Raw genomic sequence first — 16,504 nt, 5'->3', positions numbered from 1 at the left:
GTAAATAGAAAGCCTTGTTGGTCTGGAAAGAAACCTCTCCACTTCACTTGCTGGGGCTTTTTCTTTGATTGGTTGCTTGGTTGGATGTTTTTGGGTTGTTTGGTTTTTTTTATAAACTACCTGTTTAACCATCACTCACTCACTGCAGGGATATCTGAGTCTAGAAAGAGCTCTGAAAGTTTCAGAGAATTAAGTACCAGTAGTTCTGCATCTCTTTTCATGACATCAGAAAAATCTCGGGTTATAGATGTGCATATGATTTCTTATGCATGAATGCTCCAGTGCCCTCCCACCAGTTATCAGACTCTTTATTAGCCTCCATAACCCAAGCAGAAGAATTCCAATACTGCCTTTAAGGGTCACTTGTGTAGAAGCTTCAAGACAAATTGTATTGCTGGGGTCACAAAAGGTAGCTAACTTGGCAAAAGACAACTTAGTTTTGTTAGCTGAGATATAAAGTTACAGTGTTTGCCTGGTCTTCTCTGCAGGGATGAATTTCTGCTCTTAGGCACCAGCTTGTGCTCCAAAGAACCACCAGTTTCCATGTTTTCAGACTCGCTAAAATCTTTGGGACAGATCAGTGTTAATTTATGCCAGCAGAAGATCTGGACTAGGTCTTTAAAATTTCCCCAATTCTCATTTAAGCTGCAGTCTCCGTGATCCCCTGCTGCAAAGCATCCTCATTACAAAAAGAGCAGGAGGGACTTGCCAGTACTTGCTGTCTGCTGCACAGTTCCATCACCCTGGGCTGTACTCTACTCTTTTTACTCTTTTTCTTCCATGTATTGCTCTTACATTGGAAATCAGATACAACAGTCATAAAGAACAATAGCACCAAAGAAATAAAAGCCACAACAATAAAAGATGAGAAAAAGGAATTCCAGTTAACGACATCTACCTAGGGAGATTCTCCCTGCAGGGAATGGGAGCAATGAGGGAGGACATTCAGAAGGAAGACAGCCCCTCAGTCCACAAAAATTCACTTTGCATCTTAATGGGATGGCCTTTTTCATCTGATTGTTTCTCAGACCCCGATTCAATGACTTCCTTATCATTTTTGTTCTTTCTCCCTTTTCTTCTTCCCATTCTCATTCCTTCCTTTTCTCCTTATTGCTACTTTTGGTTGACTGTTGATTTGGGTAGCTTTTTGTGTTACTATTAGAGGGGAAAAAAATAAATACTACCTTTTTGTTTAAGTGGCCAATAAAATGAATGACTTACAAAACTCTAGCACTCGGTGACAAGTCTCAGTATACCCCAGCTTTTATTCTAATTACACAGGTAGCGTACCCAAAGGGAAGGATCACTACCAAAGCTGTCTTTGTCAAAATGGGATGGTCCTACTTGGATGCTGCAGCTAATGTTTTCCCAAATAAAACATTACAGGAGGTAGCAGTGGGGTTTTGTTGGTGCTGAACAGAAACAATAGCAAAAATGGTAGTTCTCACCTAAAACAGTTATTTTCAGTTAACACAAGTTAAGGAGCAGAACTGCAGGGACTGTGAGGGGACATCTGTCCTAGGTGGTGATCAGTGACTAGAGTTTGGTCTGATCATGGTAACATGGTATAGCTAGAGCAAGAAAAGGATCTGTATCTCCTGCCACATCTTGCTTGCTAAGCATTTGATCTAAGTGCTGTGCAAGGTGTCAGGCCCCTTCCTCGCTGTGGATCTGACAGCTCCTATGTTTTGTGCACCACACAATACGTAATGGAAGTGGTTATAGGTCTGCTAATGTCTCCTTTAGGTTCAGGCTTTCCTTGGGTCTGGTCCCATAGGAATGTGATTATTTTGTGAAGTGAAAAGAGCGCTCTCTGCACTGTGAGCTCTCATTGAATTCCTGCCTCGTCCTGGAAGCAGGGCTGCCCAGAGCAGCTCTGAGATGCAGACCTCTTAATAGCATGTTGGCAGATCTAATCAAGCCCACAGCACAGTCTGCAGCAACCCTCCTAAACCAAACTTTGCCCCTCTGCACTCGTTCTTTAGAAGTACTCAGCTCCCACCATTTCAAAGCAATCTTTTCAGAAAATCAATAGTTCTTCATCTCCTTCAGAATGAGAGCAAGTAGGACACTTGGACATTTGCTTTGTAATCTCTTCAAAAATTGCTTTCTTGTCTTCCCAACAGAATTAGGAAATATTGCAGTACAAAAAAAAAAAAAAAAAAAAAAAATCGAGCTTTTTCAGCACAATGTCTCAGTTCTAGGACCAATCTTTGCATTCCTTTTCATTTAAGGATTACCCTAAGCTCGCTAGTCTGTTTATACCTTAGGCTCACACATACACCCTTGTTCCTCACACAGAGGAATTGTTTGTTCTCACAACTCCACTTTTCAGGAGCCTGCTGCAGAAACCTTTACCATTTTAAAATTTCCGTTTTCTCTCCGTCTTCACTCTCGGCATCCCTTTAGCTATGAAAATGAACCACTCTGCTCCTGCAGTGCTGAGCTGCCGAATCCAATCGAGGAAGGCTGGCCAGGCTTCACATCCCTGTCAGACACAGTGTTGACCTTTTTTTCCTAATTGACAATGCGGGGCTTTGTGCTAATAGGATGACATCATTACGCCAAGCTGAAATGCTCTCCCTGCTGTCTCTTTTGTTTCTCAGTATTTTTCTCCCACACTTTTAGAGGAAGTATTTCACTAGGAGGGAGTGTAAGGAAGACAGTTACACAGTGCCTAAAAAACATGCAGAAAACATCCTCAATTTGTCTCTCTTCATTTTCCCTTAGTCACACTAGTTACCCACCACATATCCTGAGTCCTCACCATGCACTGTATCTTCCTTTTCCTTCCTCCAGGTTGTCAGTTGATCACTGATGTTTCTTGTCTGTATTCGCTTTGCCTCACTGCCCTGAGATATGCTGCTGGGGAGATTTGGGTTCCTTCTTGATTTTAAATTATAATTGTAGTTGTTAGCTTGCTGTCCTTTGACAGCTCTCATTTTATTCGTACAATATGTTAACAAAATCCTTGAGCATCCCTATAGCAGTAAATAGTTAATTGAGGTCTCTAACTTTGTGTGGAACTGTTGGCAGTTAACTTCTGCTGTGGTACTCAAAATTACAACATTTTAAAATAATGTTTTAAAGAACACATGGAGGGGAAAAAGCCCCAAAGCAACGGAAAATATTAAGATCTTTTTTTAACTCTCATGAGATTGGCTAACCCATTTCAGCGAGTCCTACAACCTATTAAAATACTGCCTTAAAACTTTAAAAAATGTGCCTTGGTGCTGGTTATAGATTGACAGCAATGAGGCAGACCATACAGTACTGGCTAAGCCAAGGAACCAGATAAATACACATGCTATGATGGAGAAGACAGCAAGGGCAGGAATTTCCCATCCTTGCCTATCCAGTCCCATCTCTCCTGTGGCTGACGTGTTAGGTGCCACTAACTCGTGGTATGTGCTTCTAGCCTGCTTCAGTGCCTCGTGAAATGGATTTGCTCAGATCCCAGGTACTTCTGTGGATCTGTTTACCCCCAGCTGTTCTAGTCTGCACGGGAATGCCCCAGGAGCACTGATTCGGAGAGCTGCAGCAAGAGCAGGGAAGGGAGGGCACTGTTGGCCAGCCAGGAGAAGCAGCCTCTGAAACCACTCATGCTGGCTCTCCAGGAGCATGGCTGTACAGATCCTTGTTTAAAGAAAGGCAAGCAGGAAAGAGAATACAGACAAGACATATAGTGAAGAAGGGAAAGGATTCATGAGGGAGAGGAAGGAGATTCCATTGCTACTCAAGATTACCCAGAGCTGGCAGGAATAGGGATTTACTGTTGATGACGTCATTAACATACATTGTCAAAACTTCTCTTGATTATTTTAATCTAGTTTTCCCATATCTTTGTGTAAATTATCCTTAAAGAGATACTAAGTATTTTAACCAGAATTTGTCCCTTATATTCTGTTTCTGTCATTTCTACCTTCAACGTTAGTTAACTTGCATAAGCTATTCCTGGCAATAAGAAGGAAACGGACTTTATATGGTAAGCCTAAGCCTTTGCATAAGAGCACCTAGTGAGCTGGCTGTCTGATAGCTGTGAGCAGTAATTATTAACACAGTTTAATATTTCTCTTCTGTCTATAGGCTAATGAGATTAGTGCTCTGTTGTACTCAGTACCACGTAAACAATTAATAAGTGAGTTTCAGCCTCAAAGACCAATTAGAGTAATATGGTTAAATCCCTGCAAACTACTCTGAATAAAACACTGTTTCCCTTGCCAAATTTCAGCCCGGAGTCCAATTTATTATTATTATTTTTATAAACAGGTTAAATATAGTGAGTGAAAATAGTGTTTAGAGTGGAAGTGCTGACAAAACCTTTACTGCGGCAATGTGGACAATGCAGCTGTAATAATGGCAAGTGTGCCCTTATCACAGCAAGAAAAATGTAAGGAGTTCTGATTTTGCACTGAATGAGCCATTACTTATGTCTATCACAAAGAAATAAGAGTACTGAACAAAAAAAGATACATTAAGGCTTTTTTTTTTTTTCTCCAAAAGAAAACTAAAAATAAAAAAGATCAGATGTGACTCAGGCTTTCAAACAATAAAAATAGCAAGATGAAAGAACTAGGTTGCTTCATTGCCTAAAGAAATGGCTAGAATCTTAAAAAGTCTGAAACCTGATTGTGAGAGACTCACTTTATGGGCTGCTAAGAAGGTGCTGACCTTCGTCATCAATAGATTGTCTGAGCCTTTGTGGTATTCAGCAGTAAAGGAAGTGCTTAAAAAGTCATCCTGCTGAAAGATGGACTGAAAAAATCTCCGGTTCAGATCTCAGCATAGCTGTTGTCAGTGCACATGCTCATTCAGAAAGTCTGTCTGTAAATCTAATACAGATAAATCTTGCTTCATTTCTAAGTGATAAAACTGGAGCATCCTCACCTTAGAGATGGATCAGGATATCTGGAATTCAATTTAAGTGAAATTATTATAGAGGAGGGCAACTAATGACCTATCTGTTGTGGGGCTTTGGATGTGTTTTGTTATAGTACTATATTTTTCTGTCTGTACTAAAGGACATTGAAGAAGTGGGATAACACTTGTACAAGTACCAGTGGTATAATTTTCTTATGCTTGTTCCATAGTTTTGGATGCATTTTTGCCTCTTCCAACATTTGCACTGAAATGAACTGTAGCAGATGACTGCCCTGTGATTTCAAGTGGTCTTCTGGGAGAAAAAGACTATTACGGATAAAAGAGTTCAGTTCCTATAACTTTCTGGAAAAGTCTCATCACTGTCTTAGTAGTCCACTGATACGGCAGTTGTCATTACAAGTATCTTCTGTAACATGAATTAGCCCAGGTGGGGAACCAGGCTAGGACAACTGCACTGCTGCTGGTACTCATGTGAGCTCACTGAAAGACACACAGGATGTCTTTGCACAAAACATGTGCTGCAGACAGTCGTGCCCTGGCTGAAAAATATTGTGATGGTATCCTCTAGAAACTGTACATCATCGAACGGTCACAGCAGAGAGCACAAAATGCTGATGATCACTAATGACTTCTGGGACAGCCGGTGAGGTACAGGCAGCCCATCCTGGCCAAGGCAGCCTGTACCTGGCTGCAGCTGAAGCAAAAACAAAACGAATGACAGCAGAGATTTCTGCCAGTTCTGATACTAGGAGGAGATTATTCCTGTCTCCAGATCTGATGCCTAATCTGTCAAATGCCTTTGTAAGGCATTTATGGGGCACGTTCAACAACAGAGTATGATGGGTCCACTTTGGCTGCTGTCAAACGGCCAGCGTAAGGAACCTAGTTCAGAGTAAAATACATGATCATCAAGTTCCCTTGCTGCATCCTAGCTTCTGTACCATCCACTTAAACTTCCAAACCATGCAAATGTATGGTCCAGTATGCCAACACTGGGGAATATGCGAGCTGGACCACCACTTGCTCCTCAGAGATCCCTCAGTGCTAAAATCCCTCCTGGAGCTTTCTGCTTCCTCTGGACCCTCTGCCTTAAAAAGCAACCATGATCCTCAGAAACAGTGCCTTATGTTGTCAGCTGAAGGATTTCACCAAAATCAGGAAACAGACCTTTTTCTGAAGACCAGCCTCACAGAACTCATATCCGAAAAAGCTATTCATGACAATGCAATTGTCCAGCTTCAAGGCAGCCTATTTCCTTCTGAGAGAACAAATTCCTTTCTCCTACCACTGCACTTAAATCAATGCTGAATGTAAGCCAGGGGTTCAGCCTTGCTATATGCAGATTCAGGAAGACCGTTATATGCAGTCTTCAGTGTTTAGAAAGGTTTTACTTCACAGATATAAGGGCAAAAGCTTTTTTTTTTGGTTGAAATCAAAGTTTAAATTCTGAAGGAAAAAGGGATCATCAAAGAACTGGCAAAGAATTTAACAACTAGGTGCCAGCTGAAGTGCCAGCGTGATTTATCAGCAGGTTCTTCTCTAATCTGATCTGAGATAATAGGAGAAGGTGTTGAAAGCAGAATCAAACTAGATACAGAACAAAAAGCATAAGGAATAGGGTTCACAAGATCATGCACGTAAGGAAGTTTACGTTATCTAGTAGGCAGGCCGCTCTCCCCAAGAAGGTTTCCTCAGCCATATGGGGAAAACAGCAGACAAAACCAGAAGATTTTCAAAGATAAATGTTCTTACATTTTTCCTTTTATATATATTTTTTCGTGTAAGCCTCTCCATTTGAAGCTATATGGTTTCCTCACTGCCAGACCCAACAAAATACGTAGCTGTAGAAGCTGGACAGAGGTCTCCTGGCAAAAATTAAGCCTCAAGTATGCAGAAAGCTGGACTTGCTTGTGACTGAAGAGGGAGATCATTCCTGACAGCTCACAAGTTTAAGTAGTTTCCTTCTGACTACAGCACTAAACTGTCTATCTGCATAGTGATTCATTAGAAGCATTTTACAGTAAACGCTTCCAAAATAAAAAACAGACGTTTTAACAAAAGTCTCAGGAAAATACTTAACTGACAAAGATAATGATTTTCTAAAAGCTTTTCTCTAGAAGTGTTTTCTTTTTATTGAGGCAATGATTAAAGTGAGCCTGCCTGAGTTACAACGTGCCTCCATTGCACAACCCGGTCATGTTAATCAGCTCGAACACCTAAAAACACAATAGGAGCAGTATAAATCCACTTGATACAGCAAAGTTCATTTCAGGTGTTTGTCCACTGGAGAAATGTCCATTAAGTGATTACCTGAACGTATTTCACTGTTTGAGCTCTGCTTTCTTTATTCCATGGCAAATTATTTTGATCTTCTTAAGGCAGTCTCAGAGCAATCAGCTTGGTCCAGACAAATTCACATTCACACTGATATCAGCCCCCCAATCAGATATAGGGCTTTGACTTTGTAAGCTTCCTGGTCAGTAGAAGAGGCCATTAATTGCCCTTGAGGTCTCCATGGTGCAACGTGTCTGCTCAGAGGAAAATTCCTGCAAACTTATATCTGATGTCAGCCCTGAAATCTCATTTTCCAGTGAGCATCCCACCCAAGAGGCTGTGAGAGACCTGCACTGCCCCATAGGCACTGGGATAACCATACACTGCAGGAGGTACATTGCAGGCCCATGTGTGACAGTTGTGCTGGCACGACGTGGCACCAAGATTAACAGGCTCATCCCTCAGCTGGTCCTGGGGCTGGCTGGAGTATCTTTGCTCCACTGCACAGTGGAGATAAATCATAATTCCCTAAATTACTTGGTGCTGAAGCCAGCACTGGAAAATGAGGCTTCCAATCTTTAGGCTGTGCTATGGTTTGTTTTAAAAAGGGATTGAGTGTCTAACAAACAGGTAAAATTGCTGCCAGATGCAAGTACATTAGCCTTTTCCAGCTGCTTTACTGCTGCCATTCAAAATAGTTTGCTATAAATATGATTCCTTTGAGCTCTATTCTGACAAGTGCAGAGCACTATCTGAGAAGGGCCGCTGGTTTTCCATCCCCACTGAACTCAGTAGGAGTTGTGATTGCTCAGCATATCACTGAAAAAAGTCCTCTGAAATTACCTTAAATCACACAATTATCCCCTCACCTCTCGCTCTGTCTCTGGCAGTCATGGAAAGAGGAATAAGTTTCTCCACAGGCAGTTCTGCTGCGGTCAAGTTCTCAGCCTGGTGGTTGTGAACAAATGTCAAAAGCAGTGCATTCCCCGCTTTGGGGGCCAGTGATGTTCCCGGCAGCAGTCCGGCTTACCCAGGGCAGCAGAACCGGGGTAAAAACATGAGAAAGAGTTGAAACCTTATTTACAGCAGCATTCCATATCCACTTCTCATCTAGCTTAAAATGCCTTCATCTCTTTCCTTTATCCCCTTCTGTATGTTTCTGCCCAATGCCCATTGCCCTAAACAGTAGAGAGTCATTGTGCCACAGCGTACAGAATATATTCTGGCAGCTTTTATGAGTCCAATAGTGCACATTGTATGGCCTTCACTAAAACTTAGCAAGTTTCTCACTGTTTAAAATCTGTTTATGGCTGAAGAGAAATGCATTTATTATGTATCTTTCCCTTGTACAATCTGTACCTGTAGTTAAGTGCATTAAACCAGCACTAAATGTATGGAGGTCTGTTAAACAATAACACGAGGTTAAAGGCTGAGTGCTTATGCTTAACAAACCATTCTGAAAGACGCTCATGATTAAAGCTATTTACAATTACACTTTTCATTACTAATGGAAAAACTAAGAAGAAAAATACCCGTGCCTCCCACCTTGTCACTATGAAGTCAGCAGAGGCAGAAGAAAATCAAAATTTCCTTTGAATTTGAGCACAATTAAGAGTTTACAGTGCAGATCAAGTCACCTTTCATTTTGCACAGGAACTGTTTTAGAAGAGCCTTGTGGGTTTGATTCTGCATCTTGTACCAGTCTGAAGCCACTGCCAGCTCCCTGAATTGAGAGTTGGGCTGCTATCTACTGGGGGAGGGTTCCTAGCAGCAACATGCCAGTGTCCTTTGCAGACAATTCATAAAGAATGGCTTTGAAACCCAAATCTGGATCTGAATTTGGTTCAAATGCAGCTGAAGCTAGGATCCCACTTTGAGCATGTGTCCCTTTGGAAAGTAACCAAAGTGCCTGATTTGTAAGCACTCCTCTCTGGCCCCAGCGACTGTGCTCAGCAGCTCTTGAAAATCAGGCCACAGTGATTTTTTGCACCCCATAACAACATATAACACAAGTCAATCAGTCACAGGTTTTTGTTCTTTTCTTCTTCTTTTTTTCCTTAAGAGTAAAAGCTGGATTTTCTCTTCTTGCTGTACATGTAACAAACTGATGCACCAGCACTACCCTACATAAATAAACAACCATTATCAAGAGTATTTAAGATGCCTTAAACCCTTATGCAATATAAGAAGGTAATTGCAGTGAGCCTGCTATGCTATGTGCTACGTCCTGAAGAGTTTCCACTCACAATGGTGCCTACAATGTGCTGAGTGGAGAAAGCATTTGCACAGGGTTTTTTGGCTTTGTGGTGTTTGAGTATTTTTAACTGTTCTGCATTTTCTCCTAGGACTCTTTCTTTGCTGAAGTTATGGAACCAGGAAGCAACTTTGACTTTCAAAAATATTTCTTAAGCGCGACTCGCCGGAATGAAACCTCTCGGCAAAAACATGCTAACAAGGAGCCAAACGTAGCGGCAAACAAATTGAACGATATTCCAGAAGCACCACAAGAGGTCAAAAAGTACCTTCGAGATGTAGCAGTAGAAAATATGGAGAGAATAAAAACGGCAGAGATAAAGACGGAAAACCAAAGTAATGATGCAGACAGAGCAAGCCGTAAACGGAAATCAGAAACCAATGAAAAACTCACTGAGAAGAAAGAAGCGGTGATGTTAGAGCCTGGCAATCGGCTAATCCCGGCTCCTCTGTCTCACATTCCTCTAAAAATCCTGCTGGACATCGAAACGGAATTGGTCTACACTGACGAGGAGGAGATTTCCTTCGAGTTCGCTGAGGTGGCGATGCCTGCAGGCCGCCGATCAGCGCACCGTGGCTGTGCCACCGCTGCCATGAGCGTGCCGAGTGTGCCACGGGTCGACAAGCAGCTGCAGGTGGCCCTGTGGGATGCCAGCGATCGCTACAGGCAGAAGAACTACGCGGTGGCAGCAGCTCAGTTCGCCACGGCGCTGGAGGTACGAGGTGCTAGGGAGATCACAGTGTAAATGAGAGGCTGTAATCGTGCCGATTGGGTGTCACTGTATCAAAAGGAACAAGGTGCACAAGCCTGGAATGCACCTGGTTTAATACAAATCCTGAGATGCAATTTCATGAGCAATCTGACAATTAAGACCTATAAATAAATCATAGCAGGTGAGGAGGCGGCACTGGACTGAACCAAAAAAAAAACCACCCTCGGGTGATTTTTGTTTTAATCTAGGCCTTTAACTCTAGTTATACTTTATGAAGGAAATATAAAACATATAGGGAGGAGAAAATAAATAAATAAATAAATAAATAAATAAATAAAAGCTCTTCTTTTTAATCCCATCTCTATTAGGGTCAAACAATGTCTCCATAATCAGGAGAGTTCCCACCACCATATGAGTTCCCACAGTATCCCAGCTATCCATGCACTACTGGATGAAATGTTTAACCCTTTGTTTAAAGAAAAGGTCTGGTTTTGCTCCTTTTTTCCCTACGGCAATTCCATCATCCACTTCCATCATCCATTTCCCTCTTTTTCCCTAAAGCCAATAGATGGCCACTAGATCTGTACAGAAATCCTTTTATTTCTACATGAGAAAGGACCAGTCCAGCAGTGAGCAACCCCTCTGGACTCAGCCAGCTTTTTCTACTGCAGCTGAGAACTAAAATCTGTTTTGTTTTGTTTTGTTTTCATGGAAAGAAGGATCTCTTGGCTGCCGCAGACACTACAGAAATAATATGACCTTGGCCATGGTCTTTGAAACTAGATCAAAGATTTTCATGACTTTCTATCTTTAAGTGCTCTAACTTGAGCTGTCCTAAATTGATCTGTCCTTCAATAAGTGATGTTTCTATGTTTGCAAAAGCAGAGCTCTTTCCAATTTCAGGCTGAGCCTCCAGAAAGGAGGCATCTGAAAACCTTTGACACTTTCAAAAATCTTAGCCAGCCTTGAATTTTATCAGTATAACGTGAGAAGAAAAGAATAAAAGAGGGAGTTCCCAGGACTCTGGCAAGGTTGCAATTAATTCTGTGAGGGGAGGGAGGGAAAGGAGGTGCAGGAACCCCTGACAGGTGGGTCGCAGTTGCATCCACCAGCCTCCTGTTTCCTGGAAGCCAGAGAGAGCAGCATTTACAGTAAAACTGATTGTCCAAAGTTGTATCATTATTCCCAGATTTCTCTAGTGCTGCTAATCTCAGTTAATTATATTGGAAATCCCTTGCATTATGACCATGTAATTCATAATGTGCCAGGAGAAGTCATGGTTCATAATAATCGCATAATGGGCAAGGACTTAGATGTAATCAGATTTTAGTTACCCTGTCGTGTTTCCATAATGCTGCTATAAAACTGACATAATCACAAAAAAGCACCAGTTATTTAAACTTTATCAGATTGACATCCAGTATCTTTCTCTCTCTCCCTCTCTTTTTTTAAACAATGTAAGATTACAAAAATTGGATTACAATTGCTGGGAACAGACTATGATAAACTGTTTGCTTGTGTGCAGAATGAAATTTAACAGTGGCATCAGACTCTCAATTTTTAGTAAAGTGAAACCTGTTAAATAGTAGCACTCTGCAGCCAAAGGCTGCTTTCAAAGAGGTAGCATCAGAGCATTTTGAAAACCGTATCTCCAAGAGCATAGCTGTCTAATAAACCTTGAAAGATGCTCTGTATTTTCACAATTAACCCAGTCACTAACATTTACTGCGTGATGAGGGCTTGACTTTTTCCATGATACAGGATGCAAAAAATCACTCTTTATTAGCTGTAAGGATTTTAGAGGCCAGTGTCTCTTTATTTTAAAAAAGTAAAAAATAAAGAGAGACACTTTAAACACTTCACAGAAACACAATTGGTGATTAGAATAGATGACTTGCAAGCTGCCCTTTTAGGGTTCTCCCTAATATTATATCGCCACCATGACCCCAATCACTTCAGCTATGCACTTGACATCCTGAAAAAGGGTCCAACTGTACTTGTTTCAGAGCCATACCGCCAAATTTAATCCAAGAGTATTTGTAAAACATTCAAGGTTTACTGTTGACAAGCAAATATTCCTTCTTCTTTTCTTTTTTTTTTTTTCTATAATACTGAAGACATTTTATTTTAAAACAATAAGTATTATAGCAGTGAGTGAGAAAAATTAGAAAGTGACATCCTTTTTAGTTTAGGGTTTTTTGTTTTTTCCCTTCATTCAGAAGTGATCTTTGATGGGGACAAAAGCACTTTTCAGTTGAGAGGAAAGGAGTACTTGTCTGCTCCTAAAGGGAAACGGAAAGGCCAGCTAATAGACATCCTGGTGAAAGAATAAACCGAGATTAAATAATTCCTTCCTGGGACTGTGGACAGAGTGACTGGGAAACCACAGAATTGTAAGGCGGAGGCTTCTGAAACAGTCTCATAATCCAACCCTCCCCAGAAGAACAACAAGCTCAGAACATCTCTGAAAGACATTTCTGTTCTCTGTTTCTAAAAAATATCCAGTGAGAGGGACTTCACATCTATTTCAGCAAGATGATAGAAGGTTTTTTTCCAAATCTCCCATACTGCTAAATAGCCGATAACTTTTTGTATCCTTATTTGTCATGAAAAGCAATTAACCATCCTATTCTCTCTGTACTTGCAACCTCTTAGCAAATCTATTTTCAGTTTCCTCTAAATTAAATAGATTCAGTCCTCTTATTATTTTCTCCCAGGTCATGTTTTCTAAACCTGTATATCATTTTTGTTGCTTTTCTCTGCATCGGCTCCAATTCATCTGTTTGTTCAGATATAGACAAATTGGAGATAATGCAGAGAAAACCAGGAAACTTAAACTGCTGAGATTGAAACTGTGCTTGTTTTACCCACGGCTCCTTGATGAAACACACAAAAATTCCTCTGCATTTCATGTGGGTGAAGAGAACTGTGATATGTAACAAGCTCAAAGGTCAGGAAATTCAAAGTTATAGTTTCTAGTGCAAAATGTTTACAGGTATTTTTCACTTTTAAGGAACTCAAGGTTTTAGTCTGACATTACAACATTTTGAGTTAGAGACCCTGATCCAGAAAAGCATGTGTATGGCCTTACATTTCAATAGTATCACTAAAGCATGCTACCTTACCTACTGCAAATATTGGATGTTTCTTATCTCTTTTTCAAGCTAAAATGTCTTTTCTAGTTCTACCTATATATTCATGTGGCATTATCATTCCTTAGACCATGTTGTTTTTCAGATATGCAAATAAAAGGCAGTTCTGAATGTCTAGCACTAGAATTGTTGGATTTCAGAAGAGAAAATTGAAATGCTTGTTTAATTTAGAGACTTTTATATGTTGGACAGCATGCTGCTGATTACTACAGACGTCAGGAAGGCAGTGTTATCAAGAGAAGAATTGGTGTCTTCTTACTATTTCTGCACTATTTAGCTACCATTAAATTAATCAGAAGGGACTTAGTGTTAGTCAGCTGCATTATAGTTGGCCTGGGAGAGTTAAAAATAATGCTCCCTTGGAGAACTCTCACCATTAGAGCTTAAGAATTAAATACTTTCTGTTGCTAGTGAGGAAAAGAGCTGAAGAAATTGGGGCAATAGTCTTTGGTCTGCCACCTCTGAGCTCAGTAATGCAGTATATTATGCAGACTACATTGAGAAACACTGTAAATTTCCCTAAATTTTTGGCATCCATCTGTTGGAACATAGGAAAATAAGACTTGAACATCTGGACTGGGATATGAAGGGTATGAGAAATGACTCTCTAGCTTAAAACCTCAATGGAAAGCATATACTTTAACAGATCTATAAAATATACTTTTATACATATTATATATACATGTATATATAAATATATGTATACATGTATATATATAAATGTATATATACATTTTTATACATATACTTTTACAGATCTATAAAATCTCTAGCCAATTATTAACAGCTTAGCTAGGAAATAACATTAAACCTGTATAGGGATTGAAAGATCTTGTCTCATGCTAATCTCCTAATATCGGGGAGTATAAAAGACTTCAGAAATATCAGCCTGTTTAAAACCTGCACAAATTTAATTCCAGACCCTGTTGTTCTGCAAATAACCCTCCCCGGTGATTAAAAAATAAATGAGACAGGTTTGTGACTGCTGGGCCCAGAAAGCAGTCCACAGTGCCTCAGCACACAGCGTTCGGTGCGGTGTCTCAGAGACACAAAGCACATCCCACGTGTGAGGTGAAGGCCTCAAACAGCGTGTGGTTAATTCACAAGAGTGCTGTTGTGGAGCCTTCCACAAGCTGGAACGCCTCCATCTCCCACAGATGGCTACTGTGGGCACCGTTCCTATGGCAGTGAGCTAAACGTTAGTGCCATCTTTTTTCACGTACCTTGAGTTTTCAGATTAACCTTTCCCGTGGCTCATTGCCTCGTGATTCACGGCTTGCCGTGTCAAGACCACACTCCCTCTTCCAGGCAACAATATCTGCAAAAAGCAAATATTTTGAAAGAGGCCATGGCATCCGTGCCTTGTCAGCATAATTACATACCAGTAAAGAGTTAGACAGTATGGTTCAACTGAGTCTTCTATCAATGTCTCAATATGAGAAGCAAAAGATAAGTATTTCTTCTACAAATACCTACATGAGAAGAGGTTCACCTCAAGTAGTGAATAGAAAAGCTCAGGTGGCTTTCTTAGAGGCCCTGCTGCAGTCCAGGGAGCACCACATCATCGAGATATTTGGATATCTCCCCACTGAGACCATTGCATCAGTGCCAGGTGCTCCAGAACGACCATGGTACAGCCACATTTCTGTGCTCCCCACCCCAGTCTCCTGTTTCAGGTGGATCTTAGCATCCAGGAAACCATCACTGTACAATCCCTTGCTTTAAGAAGCATGGGGACTAAAATTACTGGTCATCCACTGGGATGAAAAAAAAAAAGGGAGAATATGTGACTTTTGATATTTTTCATTACCCCCTTTCACCAAGACAAGCTGTACAAGGACTAGACATATTTTAACACCATGAAACATGAGTCCTCAAGGGATAACATGTGAAAGGCTAAATATTTATTTTTAGCACAAAATTTCTGGAGCTAAAAATCAGACTCATAAATTATCTATCTTTATCATCAGCATGAGTCTTCTAGAAACTTCTTCCTGAGAATACACCAGGTCTTGAGAACAACAAAGATGACAATCACTGATCCCCCAAAGCCTGAGCATGAGATGCTGACTTTACTGTACAGAAATACTCTTTTAACCTCTGATAACAAAGTAGGTTCCTAAATACAGCCTACTCATTTAACTTACTTTAAAAAAAAAAAAAAAAAAAATTAAAAACGCCTGATAATCAGCAGTTTTTCTCTCCCTGTAGTACCATCGCTATATTTTTAGGCTGCAAAGCCAAGAAATTGATTTTTTTTTCCTACTGATACTTATTGTCTTTTATGGCTGCAGAAGATTTTAGACCAGGAATGTGAAGCTTACAGATGGCTCAAATCTGGCTTGTGGGATAGAGTGGGAATCTGTTATAATGATCCATTTGGACACGCTCCCATCTTTTGATCACTGAATTTGAATCCATTAATCTTCTAGACATTTCCAGCATGCCCATCACCATGAAATAAAGCTGAGGAACAGCACAGCTATTTGTCTATAAGGATTCATGCCCCCATTCTTCTTGCCTGAACTGCTATTGCTTATCTAGCTTATAAAGTGTAGTTTGTTTTTTTGGAGGGAGGGGGTTATTTTGTTTTTTTTTTTTTTCCCCCAAAAGAATACAACATGCTGACCATAAAACAAGTTTCCTCACTCACGTGTGTCTAGGAGAACAAAATTCCTACTTCAGAAAGGACAGACCATATTTTCCAATCATTCTAGTGCCAAAGCAGATCAGTCAATTTCTAATTAACTTTAATTGGCTTCCTCACATGCTATTAAATTATTTACCTGGAGGTGACGGGTGCTCAAAAGTGCTAAATATTTTCTTCGTACTTTGTAAACATTGAGCAATATAACCGTTGATTAAAAATAATAATCACCCACCACTTGTCACTTACAATCAAAAGCCTCATTGACCTAAACACGTGCAAACCTCATGTATTACAATCACTGCAAAACAGAGACAAGGCCCATGTAACACATCTCTCAGTAAGTAAAGAAGAAGAAAAAAAATAAATTAAAAAAAGAGAGAGAGAGGAAAAAAAGACTTGGGACAGCCTTGGAGGAGGCACCAGCCCTTCTACAGAGATGTGGGCTCAGTGTTTTGCTCAGCCACCACTAACATACTTGGCTCTGGGCACCTCACTTCTGGCTGGAGACTTAAAGGTCTTCTGTGAAAGATGGATGGCTAAAAAGCTTGAGGTGTCTGAACCCCAAAGCTCCCCACGTGTAT

General features: G+C 40.6%; 1 protein-coding gene and 1 long non-coding RNA gene across 3 annotated transcripts in view; one reads left to right on the top strand and one right to left on the bottom strand.

Annotated features, from left to right (window-relative positions):
- The window catches only part of SPATA16 (spermatogenesis associated 16), a 93,831-nt gene that overhangs the window by 7,612 nt on the left and 69,715 nt on the right, over positions 1–16,504 (top strand). For both annotated transcript variants that reach the window (XM_072042476.1, XM_072042475.1), the window contains exon 2: positions 9,501–10,124. In XM_072042476.1, coding sequence (XP_071898577.1) covers positions 9,522–10,124 — 603 coding nt within the window. In that variant the 5' untranslated portion in view covers positions 9,501–9,521. The remainder of the gene's footprint in view (positions 1–9,500; positions 10,125–16,504) is intronic.
- Positions 1–16,504, bottom strand: part of LOC140003187 (uncharacterized) — a 54,394-nt gene that overhangs the window by 13,245 nt on the left and 24,645 nt on the right. The window lies entirely within an intron of this gene.

The sequence above is a fragment of the Anas platyrhynchos genome, chromosome 9 (assembly GCF_047663525.1).
Source record: "Anas platyrhynchos isolate ZD024472 breed Pekin duck chromosome 9, IASCAAS_PekinDuck_T2T, whole genome shotgun sequence".
Lineage (NCBI taxonomy): Eukaryota > Metazoa > Chordata > Aves > Anseriformes > Anatidae > Anas > Anas platyrhynchos.
Note: the sequence above shows the minus strand (reverse complement) of the source record. Positions and strands in the feature narration are given on the sequence as shown.